Source organism: Clavelina lepadiformis, chromosome 6, assembly GCF_947623445.1.
Source record: "Clavelina lepadiformis chromosome 6, kaClaLepa1.1, whole genome shotgun sequence".
In the NCBI taxonomy this organism is placed as follows: Eukaryota; Metazoa; Chordata; class Ascidiacea; order Aplousobranchia; family Clavelinidae; genus Clavelina; species Clavelina lepadiformis.
Window position 1 is genome coordinate 19,200,425 of NC_135245.1, and position 15,336 is coordinate 19,215,760.

The 15,336-nt window shown below is 38.3% G+C and overlaps 1 protein-coding gene across 3 annotated transcripts; it reads left to right on the forward strand.

Moving 5' to 3' along the window:
* The first annotated feature begins 4,992 nt into the window (after nucleotides 1–4,992).
* LOC143461846 (uncharacterized) lies at nucleotides 4,993–14,358 on the forward strand. 3 transcript variants are annotated; one of them, XM_076959747.1, is made up of 17 exons: nucleotides 4,993–5,204; nucleotides 5,700–5,857; nucleotides 7,992–8,132; nucleotides 8,512–8,656; nucleotides 9,071–9,217; nucleotides 9,408–9,970; nucleotides 10,276–10,477; nucleotides 10,659–10,734; nucleotides 11,091–11,284; nucleotides 11,577–11,705; nucleotides 11,919–12,151; nucleotides 12,486–12,665; nucleotides 12,928–13,116; nucleotides 13,222–13,358; nucleotides 13,629–13,778; nucleotides 13,892–14,021; nucleotides 14,125–14,358. In XM_076959747.1, the coding sequence occupies exons 1-17, from the start codon at nucleotides 5,192–5,194 to the stop codon at nucleotides 14,341–14,343; spliced, it is 3,006 nt and encodes a 1,001-aa protein (XP_076815862.1). In that variant the 5' UTR covers nucleotides 4,993–5,191; the 3' UTR covers nucleotides 14,344–14,358. The 3 variants fall into 3 exon arrangements, with proteins under 3 accessions (XP_076815862.1, XP_076815865.1, XP_076815863.1); XM_076959750.1 differs by having other exon boundaries at nucleotides 10,665–10,734; XM_076959748.1 differs by having other exon boundaries at nucleotides 5,703–5,857.
* Nucleotides 14,359–15,336: the final 978 nt, after the last annotated feature.

Consider the following 15,336-nt stretch of genomic DNA (forward strand, 5'->3'; position numbering starts at 1 on the left):
GTTGAAAGGCTTTCCACAAATTTGACAGCTCGACAGCACATCTAGCGGCAATTAGAAACGTCGATGCAGTAGCAAGTCAGCGTAACTTACCAAACCTTAGCAAGAGTGGGTAAGGCTACATAATTTCAAAATTATGTGATGAAACGTCTTCCAATAAAAACCAAAAAAAGACTGACTTATGGCCAGCGTGCTAATACTAGTTATGGTAAGCCTACGTGTTAGTGCATAAGTTTTGAAAGTAACTATTTCACTAGAAATATGAAACATTTTTTACAAAACCGTTTCTCGGGTAGGCAAGTGCAACTTCTGAAAATTTGTATTCATTGACAGCTATCTGTTTACGCAAGTTTTATTTTGGGTAAGTTCGGTAACAACTTGCGCGTGACCAAACTATTACATCGTAAATGGTCATTATACTTCGCCAGATTTGGCTAGTGTGTTATGGCGTGTCTTTTATTGCTTGGTTGCGCTCGTGGTTATAATGTCGTGCTGTGAATCGTATCGTAGTCTTTCCAAAATTTTTTATTGAGCGTTCATTTAAGCTAGAGGTCATACCAAGCGGGTATTTTCTTAGGTTTAATAAAGCTTATCCTTTAACCAACAACGACCTGGTAGTTAGTGCATTTTATCATTTATATGTACATCTTATCTGATAGAAGCACTGTAGAAGGTGTTAAGGGGTCATAACCCAATTCAAAGAGATAGGCTTTTCAATGCAACGTACAATAAATCAAGAAACTACTATCGCAAAATCACATCATAAACCTCCCCTGAATTTTGGCTTGCAACGAGATATAGGTTATGACTGCCTACAGTGTTAATTTGGACAGAATCCTTGTGCTCAAATTTCTGTAACAACCACCTAAACTTTACTGCAAGTTTTGAGCTTAAACTTTTAGGACAAATACTTCAAAATACCAAAAATTTAAATCCACACAAATTTACAACTTAGCCTACACCTGCAACCAGCTATCGCCAAAACAATAACAAACTACACCACAACGACGTCACATGCGCATTGGACCGGAAAATTTCTTAGTTTTTTTAATATGACGTTTTAAATGCGACATCGTCACAATCGCCGTGTAGCCGGCTCAAAATTGTCTTCCTATTGGGAAGTGACCCCTTAAGGCTTAAGCTATTATGTGATAATATTGGATTAAGGATTACGTTACACTTTTATTGAAGTTATATGGTTTATCGGACTGCATTTCGTTGAGTTTTCTGCGGATATTTTGTGATGATTATTACCTTTTTTTGACTAGGCTATTTGATAACGTCTTAACGGTCGATATTCATCCTAAACGTATTCATTTTCGCATTTGTGTAGGCTATATAGTTACTCCGAAGAACATTGGCCATAGTTATACCTTATGATTTAATCGTACCTGGTCCGAAAAACGTTCGGTAAGCGAATGCGATATTTAATTCTGTATTTGCGACATATAACACCTGCTGTGCTTGTTGTACGTTTTGGTGTGCCTTTTCTGCGTTTTCATACGTTTTATTTTAATTTATTGAAAACTGTGCAGTTTGTACTGAAAGACGTACCACCACAATACAGTGCCGCTGACACGATCTACTATAAGTAGGGCGATTATTTTTTGACCTAAAAAACGAAAGTTTTTGACCTAAAAGTTGAAAATTTTGACATTAAAAAACTTTTTTTTGACAAATTTTGACGTATGAAGAAATCAAGTAGTTAAATTAGGCATTTTTGTACAAAAAGTTAAAATTTATTGTAGTAAAGAAGAGCAAAAGTCTGAACACAGACCTAGCCTATTCTGAAAAGGGAAATGAGCTAATTACAAATCACTGCAACTAAGACACAACAAAAACTGTTCAATTCATTTGTCTAAACTAAAGATACATGAAGTATCTAAAGCAAAACCGAAACAAGAGCTGATTCACAATAAGTAGACCAGGGGTTCTTAAAGTATGGGTCGCGACCCAAACATGGGTCGCGGAGGGTCAGAAAATGGGTCGCGACATAGTGACATAGGTGGGTCGCGACATAGGTTAATATAATATAATATAGGTCTATAGGACATTAAAATGGGTTGCGACATAGGTTTGGGTCGTGAGGTGATCATGAAACTCAGATTTGGGTCGCGCTCAAAAAAGTTTAAGAACCGCTGAAGTAGACAATGGGCCGTTTACAACAGTATAAAGTAGGCTACAAGGTGTACAAAGTAAAATGACAAGTTCACCTACAGTGCAACCTCTATGACACCACGGCAATGCAGTTTGTAAACAATTTTGACTTGGTAAAACATTTTGACTTTTTAAACAATTATGACAATTTTTGACCTAACGCTGTAAATTTGACAATTTGTTGACTTTTTTTGACAAGTCAAAAAATAATCGCCCTAACTATCAGTGATCCTGGAGAGTGAACCTTGCGTGTTCACTTATCACCTAAACTTAGCTAGGCTCTAGTTTTGACAGGCAGTGTGTGTTCCTGGATCTGTCGTATCTGCACGATCTTAGGATCATAAACAAGCCCATTTCTTGTGTCGTGACCAGGGCGTTACATAAACCAAACCTTTTCCCGTTTTTGCAGATCAGGCCTATGCAACTTTCGAAAAAGGTGTATGTATACCTGTAGGGTGCAGCAGTAGGTTACAGGCCTAAAAACACACCTTTATGATATCATACCGTACCGTTATTACCGTATAAGACTCTTTACCCTCCGACTGAAATGTATTTTTTGCACAATTTGCACTTCAATATGGCAATGCCGGCTTCTTCATCGGCTCTTTCGGCATTTTCATCATGCCAGCTTTTTCATCATCGTTTCTTCGTCAGCTCGGTAGCCGAGTGATCTAAACTAAACAATAAACACTGCTCGTGTTCCGTGTTCGTTTCCCAGGCATTAACGACACTTGGTTCTGTTCAGTAGACCTGGTGGGCAGTTCTAAATTCAGGCAGTACAATCATATGAAAAAATGATATATAAACATATGACATAAACAATATCAAAAAAACAAATACAAAATGTGTGACAATCGGAACTTACGCAACCGGGGCTCGAGCGATAAAAAATCATCGCCGGGTTTAGTCGTTTAAGGATTCTCCTCAGCACGATGATAAAGATTATCATACCATACATACAACCATCGCTCGAGCCTTGATTACCGAGCTTGTGTTAGTGCGAATTTCAATTGACAAACACATTTCTTACTTCTGAATTTAAAGAAGTTTAAGCTGAAAAAAGGTATACAACTCGATAATGACTGCCGAATGAAAAACTTTTCTGGCCGCACTTGTTTGCCATAATTTTTTGTCATGTCTTTTCCGGAAAGGTGTTTGCTGTTTAGGCTACCAATTGTGTTGACGTCACGTTAAATTTGAAGTTGTCAAAATGACGGTATTGTAATAGCCACAACACAAACAGGAATACTTGTTGTTCTGCCCGGAATTGGAACCATTTCAGCCTAGTTTTAGTTTAAAGTTAAGTCAAAATTAGGCCAGAAAAGCGAAAGCTATGTGTACGTGCTAGGCTAGCATCAGCGCAGTAGATAAACTACGGACTAATTAAAGCCAGCGAGTTACTAGAATATATTTTGGGTCTAGTGCAGAAGTGCACAACCACAGGATACATGTGGGTTCTATAGTATGCAAATGTATTGTGTCGTTTTCCACTTCTGCATTATAGACCCCAATTTAGCATACACATTAGGCCTAAGTCTGTAAGTTACACCAGATTTATGGTTATTCTTCTGCTCTTTGTTAAACTATAAGCCTAGGGCCTAGTTTGTAGTTAAAACCTAGATCCAGCTCATGAGTTTGTGTAATTTTTTACATTTAAATAATAGCAAAGGCTAGGCCTACACCACGTAGAGCTTGCTGTTTCCAATTACAAGTTAAATACATCATTACTTTTAAAAACTTTAAAATCTTCGGAAGTAGCGCAAGCAGATTACTAGCTGACGTGCCTGTATGGAAAGCTTGCATTTTAGCGCAGCGAAATTTACCCCAAAATATTAGTATCTATGTTTTACACCACGCCAATATTAAAACTTTAATTAGTTCCCCTGCAACCAGGCCAAACCCACGTTCTTAATTTAATGAATGGAGTCAATTGGAAAGATGTTGGCATGTACTGATAATTTTTGTGTGCTTGTTTCTTGTGAAGCTGATATTTACACCAGTGTTGTAACGATATTTGCTCCTTCACCACATCATAGATCTCCGTTGTATCATACAAACTTTTCATATAGGCTAACGGGGTAGTGGATCTTCCTACGTCCATAAACTCTTAATTAAAGAATTTTCTGACATGACGCATTTAATGCATTAATTAGCTAAACATCATGTTAGTGCCTATGTTCATCTTAGCTTCTGAAGGTCAATTACTATAGGCCTACCAGCAGTGATTGGGGCAAGATTATCACAGCATGAATCAAAGTAACATAAAAATCTTCGTTTAAGCACAAGCTTAATCCATTTTATCTTTGTCTTAAGCACATCCAGTATTTCTACCCATGGCCAATTTCCATCACGTATAAACATTGCCCATCGCATGAAAAGCGGTCCAAATATATACTAAACTTTAAGAATGTCAAGTAATTGGCATTGAATGTTATTTATCAGAAACATGAGAAATGAGCATCTAGTGGATTCATGCATTATGACACAAAAAGGAAAATTTACACAGAAAATCTATTGATTTGCTCATATCAAGAAGTTATTGTTTGGGCCGTGCACAATTTTTTATCAAAAAAAGCCGCAGTTTTCTGCCAGATGAAAAATAGGCCATATTTGGTAAGGACCGAGTTGAAATACATTTGTTTTGCTCTGTTGTTAAGTCATTAGGTTCAGGTTTTGCTTTAAATTTTTATTGTGTTTTGTTTTTTTGGATCTAGTATACAAGTTCACAATGACAGGATGCAAAAATACTAAAGCAAAAATACTCGTAATATAGCTACTTATTCAATGTTATTGAAATATTAACTGGTGTTATGTGATTTCTTTGAATTTTATAGTTTTGTCATAACTAGGGCAGTATGTGCTAGGTATCGTTTTGGTACATTCAAGAAACTATGACACACAGAAGCCATTTTGATGTCACATAAAGGTTCCAAAACGTCTACAAGATGTCTAATTCAAAGTGCACTTACAAGGGGATTTTGGCTTTTGAATAATTCAAGCAGTTTCTCAGACTGATTTTCTTTTTTTGTCACACAATATGGATCTGTCAGGTGAAAGATGTTCTCCATGCTGCATGTATTTGGCTGCAACCACAATGCATTTAAACTAATTCCATGATATATCCATAGGCGTCCTTGCCTATAGTTCAAGCAGTGCACGTACTGTTTGGAATTCTGTATAAATCACGCACAGGCACGACATCATAATCTTTATCCTCAGACTGTCTGGAAAATATTCAGATTCGCACTGCCTGGATTTTTTTGGCAATGACGCCTACGGATGTATCCATTACCGGTACATGTATAAGTTTATCAGCCTCAGTTGACAATGCAAGTTTAAATGGTTCATGCACTTTGCAATGATGCTATTGTCATCATGGCATGCTACATATGCATAATAATGAACACGATTGGTAGTGACCTTTAACCGTGCCCCAATATTAGTTAATTGAAATTTATTATGTCTGACTTATTTACTGATTAATTTAATTGCAATTATAATTTGTTTTCTGTTCGTTTTATTTGTTTTTGACTTTATTTTTGAAGCAGGCGACAGACAAAAAACTGGTTATATGTCTGGTGAAAATGCTCTAAAACAACTCATGAACTTACAAAGAATGATTGATATTTGGACAACCAAGCTGTTGGAATTACGTGGCCTTGGTTTAAATGAGTTCACACTTAAAGAAATCCGCATACTCGAGGTACGATATCACGATTGTTTTACGTAAGATGTAGCAAAAGTTACCGTTGATGGAGTGCATTATATACATATGCCATTATAACGTAGAGCTATTAAACCATGGAAAAAGTTTACGTCAAATGAGCAGACTTCAAGACTTAACCTTTTCCTCCCATTGTTACATGCCCACTGCCTTCGCAACACTTTGCATTATTTTTGAAGTTTAAATTACTGTTATGTATGGAGTTTTGCAATTCATAGTTTCCAAAGTTTCTGTTACTCAAACTCACACTTTAAACAGAGAACAGCAACATTGTATGAGAGGCAATCTGTGACAGCTTTTCCATACTTAAAGTGTACACGTTGCACTCCACCGTAACGCAAAGTTAGCTTTTGGTCTGAAAAACTGACAAAAAACTAGTTACCCATCAAATGATATGTGAACATGTTGACATTTATTGACTTAATTGCTGCTAATTTCTCATGTTGAAACTTCCCCTCTGGGAGAGTAACGCAGCTTTATGCACTGTTTATCTAGAACATAGTTTGTAATATACTGCGTTTTAAAAATATTCTAGTTTTTCTAGTAGAAATAACAATGTTTGCTAATAGTGATAGATATATATTTATACATAATATTGTCATTTGGCACCTACCTTAACCCCATTGCTAGAATATATTCAAACTCATTGTAAGAATCTTTACTAAAATGTTTTGTAATTTCTTTCATTTAATTAAATAATATTGCTTACTCATACCAAACCCTCAAAATTATCATAAAAAATATCCATTTTAAGCTGCAGCTGTTTTTTTCAAGTCGTAATAAAGGATTTTGACCAGTACCATACGTATAACAGTTAATGTGTTGCCAATCCTGTTAATCAGCGGTATTCAGAGTAAGTTAACGCTCACTTTTTCGAGTATCTTTTTTGATAAGAGAATGTTTTCACACCTCGAAATCGTATAAAGTTTTCACATGGCTCTCTAACAGTAGTCTGGCCACTAACCTGCAAAGCACTCCACAGTTTCGGTTTAAAAATCTCTTACAAAGAAGTGTCGTTTGAGACAATACATGTACGTGATATCACTCTTGCTTACCCCTTTACAATTTATATGCTGTGTTACGTTTTTGTTGATGGAAATGTGCGCTTAGGTATGATAACTCAGCAGTGTGTGTAAAATGTGTTGTAGACTGTACAGGAATAACAGCATGTATAAGCTTGTAGATTCTGTAGTTTAGCAGTCTTTAACAGGGTTGTATTATTACAGGGTGTATTTTACAATGTTTTTCAGTTTGTGAATACACTGACAAAACCTATGACATCTAAGCCATAATGTAGTTAAATTAATATCATAGACACATAGAACAAACAATAGAATAGAGTGAAGACAGTTAATTCTACATAATTTTGTTACAAGCATTCAACTTTCCACTTTGTATAAATCATACTTACCACAGCAGTATATGTATAGACTACCATGCTATTGTATTTATAATTCTATAATTTGGCGTCTATTGGAGATACTGCATTGCTGTGGTAACTATCATGCAAAACATTAAAAAGTTATGTAATGATGATGGCCATAGTAAATTTGCACAAGCATGTTGATGGTGCAACAAATCTTATTACAACACTCTTCTTAGAAGGTGAACACTTTTGAGCGTCAGCTAGATGTAATGCATACGATATGTGCAATTGTATGAAAGCAAAGTAGATAAACTCTGATTTAGATAAACTCTGATTTACACAAACATCCCAAAGTCATGTTCAAGTAAAGTATTTGTTTGTTAGTAACACAATCTTGAAAGTGTAGACAACATCTTTAACCTTCAAGCTCAGTCAAGGAGCTATTTATAGTTAGGCCCAAAACTTAGCTATTCTTCTAAAATAGTTACAGCTCTTGGCTATTTTGTTCTGTGCTGTTCACAAAAACCTGCTTGAAGATGTAGCCCTCAGCTTAATCTGATCGACTTATGACAATCGCAACCACAGGCTTGTTACAAACTTCTAGTTTATTGCTATTGTCAATTCATCCAGCTAAACATGGTCTTTTTAGGCAACCACTGATATTTGGTTGGTGGTCAAAGTCTAAATCTTAGTTTTTTTTTATTTTCATTTATAGAAATATTGTCAACTCATCCTGTTTTTTTGCAGGGTAAGCTGATAAAACATTTCAGTGAACAATTAGATGCAAAAACCAAAGTTATGACTGGAGATTGGTTGGCAGAGCTTCAACGATACCCCTCAGTGTCAAAGTGGTTAGCAGTTGTTGGTGTGAGTTCACTGCTGGCTAATGTAAGTTGAGAAAGCATATCATATAAATAAGATATAAATGTTTTTGTGCAGTTTTTTTTTTTTAAAGTGATATTCACATTTCTCTATAACACACTTCTTGGATAGAAAGATGTTCCTAGAAGGACCAGCTGTCATTCACATTTGTTGTTTCATTATAAATAGCTATTAAAAAATTAACAAGCTATTGGAAACATTGTGATATATAATGAGTATCATACTTTTTAAATCATACTATAGTGTAAAAATTTATCATATATAGACTTATATATACACATGTTTTTGGAAGATTGATTGGCTTATATACGCTAGGAAACCAACGTACTCCTATTATTTATGACTGTCTTTAAGGTCATAGCAATAAAAATCATCTTCTGTGAAGGCACTTAAATCACAAGGTCGTTCCGTTGAAGAGTTACTTCAGCTTTCCAAGCATCAGCTCCGTGCAATTGTGATTGAGCTTGGTGGTGACTCGGAGGACAATCGCAAGCTCGGCTCATCACTGACACAGCTAAAACAGTTCCACAGTGCGTGTGAAGCAAAGTTCTGCTATAAAAGTTGTATCAATATTTTGTACTACTTATGTGTCTGCCTATGTATTTCTGCAAAATGATTAGACTGCTGAACACATACGCGAATAGGAAATGATTTCTCATGAATAATTCACGCTAATTTTTTTCGTTTTTAAATACCCTCACTGTAGCAAAGATCAAGCCGTTATTAAGCATCATTTGAACGCTTATTAACCATAACAGATTCACTCACGCTAGTGGAATTCGGTTTGACTGAATTTGGTTTTATTGCTGTTTTCAAGAAATGTTTTCATAACCTAATAACTTCCAAGTTAATTTTAGGAATATTGCAATTGCAATATGTCAGTCAACTTACAATATTTACCCATGATCTTGCCCTAATTTTTGATGTCAATTCTTTATTGTTAGAACGGCGCAAGTTAAACATCGATAATCTTAACACAAAGGATGTTTTTTGGGATTCCTGGTCAAAATCTGGTGACGAAGAAGAAGTATTCAAGCTTGAACAACACAAAAACGATTTCAATGAAAACCACAAATCTTTTATTGAGAACGGTTTGTAGAATAACTTCCCATTGACGACAACTGCTTAATCACAAGTTTTAATGCTGACATGTTCAAATTGTCAATCTACTAGCAAAATAGTTTGTTAATAATTCAGCAAACATTAAAAGCAATTTTGAATGGGTTGAAAATAATAGCAAAAATAAAAGCAAAGTTCTACACGAATCCTATTTACTTCCAGGCTCCTTTGATCACAGCAATGAGCCATCAAGAAACGGCTCCGAGAGTTCGGATTCGATTCCATCGGATGCAACTTCATCTTCACGACTTCGTACCAACACTGACCCATCCAATCCTGACATGGATGTGTTCTCATCCACCAATCACAATCAACCTTTGCCCTCTACCAGCAGTTCCTGTTTGACCCCTCCTAGCCCCTCCTACCTAAGCCAGGGGTCAAGGAGCTCATTAGACTCTGACTCAGGAGCAAGTGGGTCCAAAATACCCCGATCATCTTCACCCCCACTTCACCCGTCCAAGTTATTTGTGATCCCCCCTTCCACAGGGCAGAATACGTTAGGAGTTTATACCCCACCAGTTACCCCAGGCACCCCCCATAAAAGCCAATACAACTTGGTGCAATCCAACCCCAGGTCAGTCGCTCACCCCTGTACGACGTTGTCACGGGAACGTGTCTCATCTACTGGGGCCGGTACGTCGCTGGGTCGTTCCAACAAACTTAACCCAAACTCATTGTTGGGCCCGCTAAACAACTTAAAATCATCTAAGTCATCGGAGTGGTTGGTAGGTTGGACGCAATAGTTACTTTTACTATTTTGATCCTTAGATGTGAGAATGAGTAAAATACTATAATTTGCATAAGATATATGGGTGAAAAAGTTAATACTTTTCAATAAATGTAATTGAGCATCCAGTCATGTTTAAGACGAGACCATCTTCAACTTAATTAAAACTACTTAAGAATCATAACTTAGGAATTCCCTTTTCATTGTCATGCTCTTTTGCATTGTCAATTTCTACGCGTTAGTTTGATTTGTTGCACAAGCTGTTACAATGTGACAGTTTTGTGATGTTTTCACAATAATCAGGTCGGCAGCCGGATCCAACCCGGCGTGGGCATCACTGGTAGCATGAGTGCGTCCAACCAAAGCCTGTCTTCTATCGCAACCCTCCCAGAGGGGAAGTCGAAACATTTAAAACCTCCAAAGAAAGGGAGGAAGCATCGTCCTGGCAACCTGGTCCTGAATGAGAGTGAGCTGCCCGACTTCATCCGCATCTCCCGCACAGGAGGTAACTTGATTTTGCTCCTAGCGCTCGGTGTTGATCATCGCCTGTAATTTACCGCATAGATTAAGCTGTCGAATAATTTAGTAATTGTAAGTATTACACTTAGATAGTATAAGTATATCTGAGGCATTAGGTTACTGAAGACGGCATGGTTTTAAATTGAATTGATACGATGGTTGTTTAGTAACAGCGTCAAGACGTAGTTCAACCACAATCTCCCCGGAGAGTGGACTAAACAGCATATCCCCTCTCTCGCCAAGGTAAGACACAAACTTATTTCGATAATTATCTTCAAGCTGAGCCAAAACCTAAAAGTAGTTTTATTTCATATTTGACAAAGATGTGCGTTGGCAAGAAAATATGCTCTAGTCAGTCTAGTGCAACGTTTTTCTGCAAAAACGACCCAAAGTGGTTTACGAAACATGTTGATGTACTGTTTGCGACCCAGCAAATATTATTCAGTGCAACCTAGGCGAGCAAAATTTGGGTTGCGATCCATGGATTGGGAGACACTGTTTTGCTTCTGTTGTTCTTTAGGCTTTGACCTGTGCTAGCCAAAATACTGGGGTTAATTTTAAAAGGTGTAAGTCATACACGATGTTTTTATGTTTTGTAGAACACCTATGACTCCAGCTACCCCATTAAACCCCGATATGTGGCGGCGCGACGGTGACCTTGCCAGCCAGTACGGTTCCTTACATACTCCCAAAACACCGAAATCAACTTTTCAGAAAAGCGTAAAAGTCTTCTTCCATAAACTCGCCAAACGGACGAAACTGAAACGAAATAAAAGCATTGATCAGATGCTTGGTAAATAACTGCCTTTTGCTTTGAGTGATATTGTTATTGAGTACATTCACAATCATCTGACACTGTTTTGCATAGTCATTTAGCAGGTTGACCCATTACGTTGTTTTATTAGTGCAGTAGTTGTATTTTGCAAACAAAAGTTTTCTTTCACATGCATAAAACTAGTAATGTAATTATTTCCCATTCATTAACAAACACACAGAAACTTCCATATCATTGTAAACAGTTAGTTTGTTTACGCCTATCAATACGACTAACCACGTTGCCATATTGTCATGCATGCTTTTGTCAGATGATCCACCACAGTCATCTCAGTCTACCACGTTAGGGGACCTCCCTCCACGAAGACGTTCCGACACGATGCCGGGAGAAAAGTCGATGCCGCCCATGTTTGCGCCGAGTGAATCTCTCTTCACACAAAGTATTCCAGGATTGTACATTGGCAAATCGTTCATATCTTAATCACAATAGTTTGTCATTTTCAACCATTCCTGGTTTTTATTTTTTATTAACGTTTTAGTGAGTGGAAGTTTTTAATCGTCTCCACGGTACAGTGACCAATCTGTTAATCAATCAATCTGCCTTATTATATTGATCTTTTGTGTGTGCTAGCGGAATTTTTTGCCTCCAACAGCTCCTCCACAAAGAGAGCCGCCTTTACATGACACGTGCAGCTCTTACTCCCCTAGTCTCGTTGGAACCGATCGGACGCTGGTGCCGGATTCGCTTGCAGACGACAAGTCCGATACACTTGTGCGTCAAGAGTCTCTCACCGGGATCGAGTCGGAAGAAAAGAGCACGTTGACGGAGGATAACGATTTCTCGGAAAATGTCACAATGAGAGAGAGGTTCTTTCGACAAGAGAGTGTGAGTTGTATGTACTCAGTATGTTGTCATTGACTGAGCACAAAATTCAGCCGAAAGCTCTTATTCAAATAGAATTTGGCTTGAGATTGATTTACATGGCACATTCCGAGGTTAATACTAAACGTTTCAAGAAAAGGATTTTACCTTTGCTTTCAATATAGTTATTTATTTGTGCAGCCTATGTTTCATTTGTTGACTAGTTAAGATTTGTTAACATTCGCCTTGACTCGTATTTTTACTCATTTCATATTTCTTGTTGCATTTTGATTAAAAAGAACTTGAAAAGTCTTATTGCAAGTCACACTGCTTGATGTATGGATTGTTATTTATCCAGACCACGCAGTCTACGTCTGAGGAGTTTGACATTCCGTACGATGAACTTGATATTCGAGAGATCATCGGTCAGGGCAGAGTGGGGAGGGTGCATAAAGGCTACTGGCACGGAGACGTGGCGATCCGCGTCATTGATGTTTATCACAACGATGAGGACAAGCTACGAGCTTTTAAACAAGAGGTAAAACGAGAGATTATTTTGTCCCAACAACCGAGTGTCGCTTTGAGAATTAGGTGCTGTAAATTAGAAGCTTTGGAAAATAAAACATGGTTAGTTTTTTCTTCGGCGTATAACGTCTCATCCATGTCCCACAACACTTTGCTTCAACGCTGACTGAAAAAGAACTTCAATGGGTCGTTGCAAAATTTTAGCAATTATCGGCTTTCCGGAGAAATATACTTGTCATGTAGGGTTCTATGTTAAGCATGATTTCTTTGTATAGGTTATGACCTACAAGAAGACACGGCACGAAAACTTGGAGTTATTCATGGGCTCGTGCATGGATCCAAAATATTTGGCCATCGTGACCGGCTTCTGCCACGGCAAGTCACTTTATAACTACATCAGAGAGAGCAGGAAGCAACTAGTCAGTGTCAATCAAGCGAAGATAATCGCTCAACATATTGTACAGGTACTGCGTGTCTACGGGGGGGAAACTGTCAAACATACAGTTGCGTTGTGGACTAATATGTCGGCGAGAAACCACTTCATTAAGCAAAGGTTGCTTTTATTCCAGGGCATGGGCTATTTGCATTCAAAAGGAGTAATCCACAAAGACTTGAAGTCGAAGAATATCTTTGTGGATGGGAAGAGAGTTGTGATAACCGACTTTGGGCTGATGGGTCTCCACGCTGTGTCCGGGGATAAAACTGGGTGAGGGTCTAAATGAACTGGTTCGCATCATTGTAATGGTGATCATATGTTTAACGTCAGAGACATTTTTGTCAAGGTGATATGCGCAAGTCAACAATGTTTTTAATTAGAAATGTTTTTTTCACGCTTGGGAGGGCCGCCGAAGGCTCGAGTCCCTCATTTTTTTGTGATGAAATGGATCTGGGGATTTCCCACAAAAGCGATCCCTTTGCGCCGGATAATTGAAAAGTATGGCACCGTCATTCGTATTTTCTCTTTAAATCTATCCAGGAGTTGCCCCGGCACGCTTGTCATCCCTGACGGCTGGCTGTGTTACCTCGCACCCGAAGTGGTCAAAGCTCTTCGATTCCCCGAAAACGAGAAAGATGACGTGATATCAACGCTCCCTTACACCGCGCAGTCCGACGTATACGCTTTCGGGTTCGTTGTATTCTTTGTTACAAACCTTGCGGGAAAACTAATTTTTCTAGAAAGTTATTCGTGGTTAAAAGTTGGATGCCGCAGGTGTAAATGATCTCTGGTGTTTATTTCAGCACCGTTTGGTACGAACTACTGTCCGGGTCGTGGCCCTTCAGTGGATTCTGCGCCGAGTCAATTATCTGGCAAGTGGGCTCCGGAAAGAAACAGAATCTGAGCCAACTGCAGGGTCGTGGTGAAGTTAAGGTAGAAACCAAAGTGATCCCCGTCCTAAAACTTACAGATCATTTTAAAGAGTTTCGAAATGCTATGAAATACCGCAGCGAGCAAACTTACCAGTTATTTTCAGGATATCTTGATGCAGTCGTGGGCGTTCGATCCGAGCAGACGCCCGGACTTTAGCGACGGCGGACTCATGGGCATATTAAAGAAGTTGCAGACCCAGATTCCCAGGTCTCTGTCTTCTCATCCCCGCCGCGGTGGGGTTAATCGGGGAATTTCGCACGAGAGGCTCTTCGACCCATTGAGGCATGGCACTTTTTCTACCATTCACGATCTTGAAGAGTGATTCCTTGAAAGAGTATTATCGGAGTCGCACGAAAGAATTTTTTCTGTTTTTTGCAGCAGATATTAAACGATTATATCATATTTTAGCAAGCAAATTTTCTACCTATCGTTGATTCTTAAAGTCTTTGTGAAATGTCAGTATTGTCGATCAGTAATCCCTTCAAAAACACCCCGCTTATTTCGGTGGGTTTAGAAATCTCTAGCAGAATGCTTGATGGTGCAGCTGGCGTAAAAGCTACGAAAGAGTGTTACGATTGTCATTCACCTTTGCTCTGTTGTCATTCTAATAATTGCACTTCGTAGACCGGTGACGGTAATTTTTATCCAAATCTTAACATTTTAGCTGACCCTTTGCGCCGCTTTTAACGTCGTATGCCGGATAGTATTCTTCGAACCAACTTTTCTTGGTTTTCGTTCCTTTATTTTCACCAAACGGAGGCTTCACCACGAACGTCTATAATAATTAAGCTTTCATTTAGCTACGAGCTATTCTCCACGTCAGTGCCTTTGGCGAAAAATCTTGTTACACGGTGATGGTTTATATCGCCCTGCTCGCGGCACATCTAGAACTTAACTTGTAAAATGAGTTATAACTGTGCCTCAGATGTTGCTGAACTGCGTTCTTGTCGCGGGCAAAAGCGATAGTTATGTTTTTTACATTTTGTTAGTTCCACATTTTCAATTCATTAACTTTTACAAGCCTTTGATGATGAAAACGTGGTACATTCTTGCTCGATACGTTTGAAACTGATCGTTGCATTCTATCTAGGCAAGAACTAACTTCTTTACCACAAGTCCATTATAATAAGCGTATTTTTCATTCAATGTTTCTTTGTGTGGTGCGCGACAGTCTCACGCCGCGTTCGTCATCGTCGGTTCGTGTTGTCATTCGCCGAGTGTTTTATAACTGTCGTTTTGTGCTAAAGTATGTTCCACAAATCCATCATCTTCCAATTTACAGTGACTGCTGTTTCTTTTTGTGGCGCCAACCACC